The 12,030-nt window shown below is 39.6% G+C and overlaps 1 protein-coding gene across 5 annotated transcripts in view; it reads left to right on the top strand.

Moving 5' to 3' along the window:
• RSF1 (remodeling and spacing factor 1) overlaps positions 1-12,030 on the top strand; it is a 127,293-nt gene that overhangs the window by 37,155 nt on the left and 78,108 nt on the right. For all 5 annotated transcript variants that reach the window (XM_028158334.2, XM_008150009.3, XM_054724590.1 and 2 more), the window contains exon 2: positions 5,177-5,268. In XM_028158334.2, coding sequence (XP_028014135.2) covers positions 5,177-5,268 — 92 coding nt within the window. The remainder of the gene's footprint in view (positions 1-5,176; positions 5,269-12,030) is intronic.

The following is a 12,030-nucleotide window of genomic DNA, read 5'->3' on the forward strand; positions in this document are numbered from 1 at the left end:
GCTTGTCAGTTCTATTTATAACAACAAATATAATTAAATTGAGTGTTAAATAGATTTATTATGGTAACTATTTCACAATATGTACAAATATTGAATCATTATGTTGTACACATGAAACTAATATAATGTTACATATAAATTACATTGCAAAATATGTAAGTAAATTGTGAATTATAAATTTTAGTTCCTTCCTCCTCCTCCCTCCCTCCCCCCTACTGGAGGATATGCTTATTGATTTTAGAATGAGGGTAATGGGGAGAGAGAAAGAGAAAGAGAAAGAGAAGAAGGGAAAGGGGAAGGGGAAGGGGAAGGAGAAAGAAACATCAGTGTGAGAACATCGACTGGTTGCCCTACGTACCCAAGCCAACCAGGGATCGAACATGCAACCTTTTCAGTATACTGGACGACTCTCCAACCAACTGAGTCACACTGGCCAGGGCATGAATTTTAGTTTTAAATATTCTAACTCTGTACGATGCAATACAGTAGCCATTAGCCATATGTGGCTCTTGAGCATTTGAAATATGGCTAGTGTGAATTGAGATTCGCTATAAGTGTAAAATACACAATATGTTTTGAATGCTTAGTACAAAAAGAGCATGTAAAAATAGGTGAAAGAGGTCCAAAGGTACAAACTCCCAGTTATAAAATAAATAAGTCATGGTGATTAAATGTACAGCATGGTAACTACAGTTAATATTATTGTATTGAATATTTGAAAGTTGCTAAGATAATTGAACTTAAAAACTCTCATAACATGAAAAACATTTTTTGTAACTATAAGAGATTTATCGTGGCTATCATTTCATAATGTATACATATATTAAATCATGTTGTACACCTGAAACTAATATAATGTTATGTCAACTATACCTCATTTTTAAAAAGTAAATTTTAAAAATCAAGTAAAAAATGTAAAATATCTGAAATTTTAAGTATGGATTATATGTTGAAATGACATTGGAATACAGTGTTAAAATATATTATTGAAATTAATTTGTATATCTCTTTTACTTTTATGAGTGAACTACTAGAAAATTTGAAATCACGTGGCTCATCTTATTTTCTATTGGACAGTGCTTTGCAAGAGCCAGTGCCCTTAACAAGAAAATCAAGTAATATGTAACCTATTTCTGTATGCCTAAATCAACTATGACTACATTTATAAAATGGGATAGAAAACATTTTGCATATTTTTTTACTCTGGATTTCTAAAAACATTTGCAATTGTATCAAATTTTTGTGTGATTTTATATATCTATATGATATGGAGGATATGCATAAATAATGCAAAGCTTTTAGCCAACTCCTAAATGAGTGATATAGACAGTATTGATACTGTGGGCATTCCAAGGACAAAGCTGTTGGCTGGAATCATTGGAAAGCTATCTCAGAGACTTTTGGGATTTTTATCTACCAGAAATTGAAAGATGAGTATATTTCAAGTGGGCAGAAAACAGTAAGCTGGAGGACTTGAATAAAGCCCACATAGGTAGTGAACTAGGTATGTATGCTTAGTGGATAGTGAACAGGCCTAAATTATTTGAATCAAGGATTTCAGTGTAGAAGTGAGAAAGGATTGGAATTAGGTTGACACTGAAACTTGGGACTTTGAGGCCATGGAAAGAAATCTGGATGAGTTTATATAGGTATTTAGGGACCATAAGTCATATTTATGAACTGGGAACTGACATGAAAGCTAGTTTTAGAGGATTGGTTTGATTATAGGAGATTATCCAAAGGTATTTTTCTGAAGTGAGAAGGTACAGTGATATCCTAGAGAAACGGGGGAATAGGTTTGAGATGTAGGAAGGCAAAATCATCAAGACTCACTGTTTAGAAGCACCCAGCTCAGTGTGGATTGGTTTGGCTTGATTGGTTGGAGCATCATCCTGTACACTGAAAGGTTGCAGGTTTGATTCCTGGTCAGGGAGCATACCTAGGTTGCAAGTTCAATCCTGGTCTGAGGGGGTGCATATAGGAGGCAACGGATTGATGTTTCTCTCACTCTTGTTTCCTCTCTCTCTAAAATCAATAAAAACATATTCTTGGGTGAGGATTAAAAAAACAAAAAACACTTACTGTTTGGGGAAAAGTGAGAAATTGGAACTGACCTTTGTTCCCCAAATATCAATAATAAAAATAAAGGTATTTTATGTGATACAGACAGTATTAATATGCTCAAAGTCACTAATCATCCGAGAGGTGCAAATCAAAACGACAATTGAGGTACTATCTCACACCTGTCAGAATGGCTATCATCAACAAAAGACAAGTGCTGGCGAGGAGAAAAAGGAACCCTCGTGCACTGCTGGTGGGAATGCAGACTGGTGCAGCCACTGTGGAGAACAGTATGGAGTGTCCTCAAAAAACTAAAAATGGAACTCCCATTTGACCCAGTGATCCCACTTCTAGGAATATATCCCAAGAAACTAGAAACACCAGTGCTCTAACAAGAAAATCAAGTAATATATAACCTATTTCTATATGCCTAAATCAACTATGACTACATTTGTAAAGTGGGATAGAAAAAGGATATATGCACCCCTATGTGCATAGCAGCACAGTTTACAATAGCTAAGACTCGGAAACAGCCTAAGTGCCCATCAGCAGATGAGTGGATTAAAAAACAGCGGTACATCTACACAATGGGATACTACGCTGCTGTAAAAAGGAAGGAACTCCTACCATTTGCAACAGCATGAATGGCCCTGGAGAGCATTATGCTAAATGAAATAAGTCAGTCAGAGAAAGAGAAATATCACATAATCTCACTCATTTGTGGAATATAATGAACAACATAAACTGATGAACAAAAACAGATCCAGAGACAGAGAAGCATCAATCAGACTGTCAAATCTCAGAGGGAAGGCAGGGAGGGTGGGGAGAAGAGGGAAAGATCAACCAAAGGACTTGTATGCATGCATATTAGTATAACCAATGGACACAGACCCTAGCGGGGTGAGGGCACGAGTGGGGGGGTGGGTAGGGAGGGACAATGGGGGGATAAGGACACATATGTAATACCTTAATAAGTAAAAAATATTTAAAAATACACTATGTAATGTTTTATAGTTTTGAAATTGTAAGATAACAAATACATCCCTTTATTAAAGATGAGGATTTTGAGATTCATTGTTTAAAGACTGAACTAGAATCATAGTCCCCTTGTTTAAGTGCTGCAGCTAATAATTGATCCCAGATCTTTTTCTTCCTAATGTATTATCTTTGGCATCTAGTTCATTCCCTAGGCCAGTGCCTCAGTTTTGGGCTCTTTATTACTTTGCATAACCAGTCAATCACTAAGTTTTATTATTTGTTTCCTAAGCATTTCTCAGATCTGCCCACTTCTCTCTGTACCACTTCTACCTTAGTTTAGGTGACTCTCATCTTTCTGGATTGATATTTTCCTGAAATTTTTGAGATCTTTCTAAATCACAGAGCACTCTCTTGCCTAAATTTTTAAAATAAAATGTGTTCTTGTTAGCCTAGCCTTATAAGGCTCTGCATGATCATGCCCTTTGTCTATCTTCATGCCTCCAGTTCATGATCACTTTGTTTTTCAGCTTTTTGTATCTGCAGTTAATTCTGTAGGCAATGTCCTTCACTCCCTTTTTTCCACTCCACTCTCAATCCCATACTTCAGGTCTTGGCTTAATATAATTGTCTGTCTATTTGTCTATAACCACCTCTCCTGGCTTTTCTTACTTCCAACTCACTTAAGTAGGCTCATTAAGGGTAGAGATTATTTCTTGCTTACTAATAGTGGACCTACAAAAATTGGTTGAATGGCTGAATGTGTTTATATTTGAAGGTCCTTACAAGTTGGAAGTAGCTTTAATGGAGAATGGAGTCTGAAAGAATGACTGAAAAGAATTAGTCCATCATTTCCCATACTGTACTTCAGAGCATTGTATCCTACAGGATAATGTGTGTTTCCCAAAAAAAAGGTTCCATAATTAAATATAGTATTAGGAAGTGCTGCAAATTATGTCCCTATCTTGGATATTCACTGTGCACATAGCAACAATCAATAAAGGCTTCAAGAAGTTCTGCGGTAAAAAAAAAAAAAATCTAGCATTTCCCCAACATATTGATTATGAAACCTTTCTAGATAGTATACCCTGATTTCTCTTAGGTTACTAATGGTTTTTGGTATTTGGGAAATGCTAAACTTGAATGTCTGTGTGTGTGCTTCATTTTCCTCAGATCTAATTAATATAATTAAACAATATAATTAGATCATGGCCAAGGGATATTTGGAGGGACTCCAGTTGTTACAGTTAGAAGAGAGAATCTGGAGAAAGTTAAAACAATCTTCAAATATTTAAAGGTTCCAATATAAGGGGAGTTGAAAGTATAAGAGAAAAAGAGCAAAAACCAGAGAGGAAGGCAGATTTTGATTTTGTGTAAGGGTCACTTTCTAATAATTAGAACCTTGGAGGTAAGTAATTTTCCCTTCCTGAAGGTTATCAAGCGTTCATCTGTAAGGATGCTATAGAAGAGTTTAGCACAATAGATAAGGGATAGATTGGAAGAGCAGTTTTCTGAAACAGTTTGAAAACTATTAGATTACTTCTGAGATATTTGTCAACTTGGAATATATGTTCCTTGATTTCTTTCTACGGTAATTCTATGAATCTATGTTGGTCTGCAGTCTCAGAAAAGAAACCAAATATGTGCTATGAAAGACAATAGAAATTTTAGTTGTATATTAAGTACTTTTACTTAATGGGGTATTTTTTATAGACTTTATTTTTTAGAGCAGTTTTAGATGCACAGAAAATTTGAACATAAAGTACAGAGAGTTCCCATATGTTCTCTTCCCCCACTGTCTATATCCTGTACCACAGTGGTACACGTGTTACCATCAATGAATCTACCCTGACAACATCATGATCACCCACAAGTCCACAGTTGACATTTGAGTTTACTACTACTTGATGATATTTTGGAAGAAAATGTGAATATACCTACTCATCTTTAAGGAAGTAATTTTCAGTTGTTTCTTGCCCTAGTTTACTCTTTTCTGACTCAGAGATCCAAGAGATAGTTAAAATCCACATCTTTTTTGAAAAATTATTCAGTGTTGAGGAATGTTCTTTTTCTATAATTTAAATGTTTACAATTTTTAAGAAAATTTTGTTTGCTAACAGTATTTTTTCTTCATTTTAAGTACCAAAAGAATTGGTGGAGCTTCATTTGAAGTTGATGAGGAAGATTGGCAAATCCGTTACAGCAGACAGATGGGAAAAATATTTGATCAAGGTAAATATTTAAAAATTGCCTCCTCTATTAAAATATTACTGTACCTACCATGAGTTTGTTATGTTTCATATTAAGCCTAAGTTTTAAAATAGTCTACCGAAAGTTGTAAAATATTACTTAGAAATTCGGATTACTATCAGTATGTGATTATTCTCTTTTGCAGCTACTAAGCAATAGTCTTGAGTCCTAAAGCTAACTTTCAGAGATACTGTATCTCTTTTGTACCTAATACTGTGCTTAGGACTTTTCATGTCTTCTCATTTAATCCTTAAAATCATCCTGATCAAATCAAGAAGATACACGTAAGGCCCAAGAAAATCATCAAAGTTACCAGCAAGGCCAAACCTATCCTTAATGAGAACAATCTAGGTAATCAGAAAACACTTGTTTTAGGATGAATCCTATTTAAGGCAAGACCATACAGGAAAAATTACCTGGAATTGCATCTAAACTTTAAGAACCATACCATTTTTGGAAGCCTAAGCTGATGTATGTATCTACCTTCAAGATATCCCCTGGGGGCATTTTGAATCTATGACATAGTAGAATATTAGGTTGTATTTTCATTTATTTATTTATTAATTAAATATATTTGTATTGATTTCAGAGAGGAAGGGAGAGGGAGAGAGATAGAGAAACATCAGTGATGAGAGAGAATCATTGATCAGCTGCCTCCTGCACTTCCCATACTGGGGATCAAGCCTGCGACCCAGCTTATGCTCTGACCAGGAATCAAACCATGACCTTCTGTTTCATAGGTTGACACTCAACCACTGAGCAGCACCAGCCAAGCTAGATTATGTTTTTAGATGATTGGAAAACCATGCCATTTTCTTGTCTTCTTTAATATATAAATGCATACTTACATAGATACATGTATTTTTATATCTGTTCTGTTTTTTTGGTGGGGGAATGTATATGATTATACAGTGCTATGAAAAGAGGAAACAAGAGTTGCTTGTTTTTATTATAAAAATCACATGTGCTGTTCCAATTATCTTTGCTGTATAACACACCACTCCAAATTAAGTGACATAAAACAATAATCATTTTAGTCAGCTCACTGATTCTTTGGGTCAGGAATTTGGAAAGTTCACTTGCACCATACTCTGTTGGTTGAAGTAGCCACAATTCTCCTTAGTTCTGTGAGAGGAAATATAGACCCCAAACTCTCAATGGTAGTAGTGGCTTAACTTTTGAAAAACTCAATATGAAATATATTTCGATAATTTTGCACAAGTTTGAAGCATTGCAAAGTTGGTTCAGCATTTCAAAAATTCAATGCTATGGGATTTTCTAAAAGCCCTAATTAATTAATGTTTAATTAAATATCTGAACTATGTTGCCATGGTCAGGTGGCTTAGTTGGTTATAGTGTCATCCCATAAACCAGAAAGGTTGCAGGTTTGATCCCCAGTCTGGGCGCTTAAGGGAGGCAATGGATCAGTGTTTCTCCCTTTCTCTCTCTCTCTCTAAAATCAATAAAAACATATCCTTGGTGAGGGGTGTGTGTGTATGTATGTATGTGTATGTGTATACATATATATTGCCTGGTCAGAGTGTCTCAGTGGTTGAACATTTACCCATGAACCAAGAGGTCCCAGTTGGATTCTTGGTCAGGGCACATGCCCAGGTTGTAGGCTCTGTCTCCAGTAGGTGGCGTCCAAGAGGCAGCCAATTGACGTCTCTTGTAGATGTTTCTATCTCTCTATCCCTCTCCTTTCCTCTCTCTCTAAAATCAATAAAAATAGCCCTACCCACTTTGACTCAGTGGATAGCGTGTTGGCCCATGGACTGAAGGGTCCCAAGTTCGATTCTGGTCAAGGGCACATACCCCTGGCTGAGGCAACCAATTGATGTGCCTCTCTCACATTGATGTTTCTCTCTCTCTGTCTCTCCCCTTCCCTTCCAATCTCTCTAAAAATCAATGGAAAAATATCCTCAGGTTAAGGTTAACCAATAAATAAATAAATAAAATCAATTAAAACAGTTAAAAAATATATATGAAATATGTTAAACTGAATGACAGTAGAGCAAATTTTTAGCTATTTAAAGTGCTTTTTTCCCCTTCTTTAAAAAAAATATATTTATTTTTAGAGAGAGGAAGAGAGAGGGGAGAGAGAGAAACATGGATCAACTGCCTTCTGCACATCCCCTACTGGGGATTAAGCCTACCACTTAGGCACGTACTTTGGGAATCAAACTGGAAACCTTTTGATGCACAGGCTGCCGCCCAACCAGTGCCTCTCTGGCCAGAGCTAAAGTGCTTTTTAAATACCTGCGAAGTTGCTGTTTTGCCTTTAACAAAATATTTATTAATGGTTAACAATCAGGGTCCTGGAGCTTAAAAAGAGGTGGTAGAAATTTAGGACATAGATTTTAACATATTTAAAGAGTATAGTCCTTTGTAAATAGATCTGTTCATTAAAGTGGGTTTGTTTCTTAGAACTGAGATAGAAATATCTTGTATAATAATTCCAGCTCTGCTTTGCCCCTTATGTCTTAGTTTTTTTGTAAAATCTGAGAAATGGAATGAGGTGATTTTATTATAAATTCTAAACCCCTTCAGTTTTTTGGTCATAACCAAAGGTTATGGCTAAATTTTTTTGAATTGAGATAATATTCATATAACAAAATTTGCCCTTTGAAAGTATACAATTCAGTGGGTGTGTTTTTGTATATTCACGAGGTTGCACAATCATCAGAATCTAAACCAGAATATTTTCATCACTCCAAAAAGAAAATCCATAGTCATTAGCAATTACTATTCCTCCTTCCCTGAGTCCTTAGCAAACATGAATTTATTTTGGGCTCTATGGCTTTGCCTATTCTGATGTTTCATATAAATAAAAATCAAATAATATGTGGACCTTTGTGCCTGCCTTCTTTTAGTTAGCATGTTTTCAAGGTTTATTTGTGTTGTAGCATGTATCAGAGCTTTGTTTCTTTTGCCCTGGCCTGGTGGCTCAGTGGTTGGAGCATTGTCCTGTACCCAAAGGTGCAGGTTTGATACCCAGTTGGGTGAGAACTGTTTCTTTTTATGCCTGAATGATATTGCAATGTATGTATGGATAACACCACATTTGTTTAACCGCTTAAAAGTTACGATATTTTGTTTGTTTCCATCTTTTAGCTATCTTACCTTATAATAGACAAATATGCAAATTGACCGCACCTTCGCTACGCCCAAGCCACGCCCACCAATCACGCCCACCAGGAAACCGTTACATGGACGCTGGGGCCGGTGGCTTTTCGGGCGCCTGCTCCTATCGCAGGGACCGGCTGGGGTGCGGTGGAGCCCAAGGACCGGAAAGCCGCCCGGGGCTTTCCGGGCCTTGGGCGCCAGCCGGCTGCGTGCTCCGATCGGAGCAGGGACCCGGCTGGGGTGCGGTGCGGCCGAGCCCAAGGACCGGAAAGCCGCCCGGGGCTTTCCGGGCCTTGGGCGCCAGCCGGCTGCGTGCTCCGATCGGAGCAGGGACCCGGCTGGGGTGCGGGGCGGCCCAGCCCAAGGACCGGAAAGCCGCCCGGGGCTTTCCGGGCCTTGGGCGCCAGCCGGGTGTGTGCTCCCATCGGAGCAGGGACCCGGCTGGGGTGCGGTGCGGCCGAGCCCAAGGACCGGAAAGCCGCCCGGGGCTTTCCGGGCCTTGGGCGCCAGCCGGCTGCGTGCTCCGATCGGAGCAGGGACCCGGCTGGGGTGCGGTGCGGCCGAGCCCAAGGACCGGAAAGCCGCCCGGGGCTTTCCGGGCCTTGGGCCGATCGGAGCAGGGACCCGGCTGGGGTGCGGTGCGGCCGAGCCCGAGGACCGGAAAGCCGCCCGGGGCTTTCCGGGCCTTGGGCCGATCGGAGCAGGGACCCGGCTGGGGTGCGGTGCGGCCGAGCCCAAGACCGGAAAGCCGCCCGGGGCTTTCCGGGCCTTGGGCGCCAGCCGGGTGCGTGCTCCGATCGGAGCAGGGACCCGGCTGGGGTGCGGTGCGGCGGAGCCCAAGGACCGGAAAGCCGCCCGGGGCTTTCCGGGCCTTGGGCCGATCGGAGCAGGGACCCGGCTGGGGTGCGGTGCGGCCGAGCCCAAGGACCGGAAAGCCGCCCGGGGCTTTCCGGGCCTTGGGCGCCAGCCGGGTGCGTGCTCCGACTGGAGCAGGGACCCGGCTGGGGTGCGGTTCGGGGGAGCCCAAGGACCGGAAAGCCGCCCGGGGCTTTCCGGGCCTTGGGCGCCAGCCGGGTGCGTGCTCCGATCGGAGCAGGGACCCGGCTGGGGTGCGGTGTGGCCGAGCCCAAGGACCGGAAAGCCACCCGGGGCTTTCCGGGCCTTGGGTGCCAGCCGGATGCCTGCTCCGATCGCAGGGACGCTGGGGTGCAGCTGAGCCCAAGGCCACCGCCCAGGGCCAAGCCCGGACCCTGAAAGAAGGTAGAGGTCAGTGGCCACCGCCAAGGCCTGGGTCCCCGGTGCAGGCAGAAAACTGGTGCAGGCAGCCAGGTGAATGAAGGTCTATTGCACGAATCTTCGTGCAAACGGGCTACTAGTTTTAAATAATGTTGCTGTGAACATTTAGGTACAGGTTTTTGGGGAGACAGTGGGGTTTCATTTCTTTTGAGTAAGTATCTAGCGTGGAATTACTGGGTTATATGATAATTCTATATTTAACTTTTTGAGAAACTGCCAGACTTTTTCAAAGCAGCTGCACCATTTAAAATTTTTACTAGAAATGTATGAGAAGTCCAACTTATCCCTCCTCACCAACACTTAACTATGTGTTATTAATTGATTGATTTTAACCATGCTGGTGAGTGTAAAGTGTTGTCTAATTGTGGTTTTGATTTGCATTTCTCTTATCTCCTTAAAGACCTTATTTTCAAATACAGACATTGGGGATTAAATTAAGGTTTTAACATGTGAATTTTGAGGAGACACAGTTCAGTCCATAACAACCCATGAAATATTTTGTTGGAGGAAAGTGATTGAAGTAGCCACAGTGCTAATTAATAAAAAGGGAAGGGGGGGGGGGTTAAAAACTATTACTTTCATAAACTATAGTTCCTTCAACAAAGAATTTATTTAATCCTCATCTGAGGATATTTTTTTCTTTTGTTTTTTTATAGAGAGAGAGGAAGGGAGAAAGAGAGAAAAACATTGATGTGAGAGCAATACATAGATCGGATGCCTATCGCATGCCTCCTACCAGGGATTGAGCTCAAAACCCAGGCATGTGCCCTGACTGGGAATCAAACCAGCAACTTTTTGGTGCATGGGAGGATGCCTGTCCAACTGAACCACACTGACCAGGACAACACGATAATTTATTAAAATTTCATTTACATGTAACTTTTAAAAACGTATTTTTATTGATTATTTAGAGAGAGGAAGGGAGAGGGAAAGATAAAGAAACATCGATGTGAGAAACACCGATCAGCTGCCACTTGCATGCCCCCTACCGGAGATTGAGCCCAAAATTGAAATCGTGCATGTGCCAACCGTACTGGCAACCTTTTAGTGCACAGGAGGACATGTGACAAACAGAGTCACACCAGCTGGGCCTTACATGCACCTTTTTAAGAGCCCATTTATTTTGTAAACTTATGCTTATAAATTATCTTTTCTGGGATTCTAGATCTCTCTTAATTTCTTAGTAATTTAGATTCATAGAATCTTAAATGATGCAAACAATTCAGGTATTACCATTGGTCTGAAGATTTGTTGAGATCATTATAACTTTGGTTTATATTATTTTTTGCTTGTGTAAATTTTTGTGGAATCTGATTGTAGTGATTTCTAGACTCAGGATTAAAAGCATTGAATTAAGAATCAAGAGTCCTGGCTCTCTACTATTAAGATTTTGATCCTGGGAAATAAGTTTTATAAATCTGTGACTTGGCATATCCTTCCAGTTAGAGCATAAAAGAATATTGGGAAAGATGAATGCCCTGAATCTCAATTTTGTGAATCATCAGTAATGACAGTTAAGAAAGCACTTTGAAAAATAAAATTTATGGAAATGCAGATTGCCAGTTTCACCAGTAATTTGCTTGAATTTCTCAAGTAAATAAATGATTTACTTTATTTTGAATGTATGTTAAAACTCCCTTGCAAGTTAAAAATGACCCTATTTACTCTTGTTGTTGCCTAGTTTTTGGTAAGTGGTTAACTCCAAAATAAAAATGGTAGAAGGAGAAACGATGTTGTAAATTTTCTCTTACTATCCTAATTGATGGGATAACTTGGATTCTAACATAATGTGGAACTCCACCCCATCATGATGGTTGTGGTAATAATAACATGTATTTCCATGCTATTCTTTGAAATTCATTAACACTTATAAAATGCCCACTTGAAAATTTTTGAGTAACATTTTGTTTAAAAAATAGTAATACTGAATTAAAAATATAAATTACATTATAATCAAGCTTTTCAAGAATTGCCAACATACGCTGTATTTGCTTTTTCACTTCCTACTTAATCTTCCCCATCTGTTTTCTGGCCCCACTAGGCCACCAGAAAATGACTTTTGTCAAAATGAACCTTGCCAAATTCAGTGGACATTCTTCAGGTCTTGTTTACTAAACTTTATCACAAACACTGAAGCTGAATCTTTTTAAAATCTCTTTCCTTGGTTTCTTCCTACCTCTAGTTGTGCTATCATATTTTCTTTTCCTGGCTCTTTTCTCTGACCCCTGAAACATTTCATGTGTAGCACACAGTGCAGAGTTATCTAATAGAAAGGCTGTGAGATATCATAACATAATTCATTTTAACACAGGATCTAACCAT

The sequence above is a fragment of the Eptesicus fuscus genome, chromosome 13, assembly GCF_027574615.1.
Source record: "Eptesicus fuscus isolate TK198812 chromosome 13, DD_ASM_mEF_20220401, whole genome shotgun sequence".
In the NCBI taxonomy this organism is placed as follows: Eukaryota; Metazoa; Chordata; class Mammalia; order Chiroptera; family Vespertilionidae; genus Eptesicus; species Eptesicus fuscus.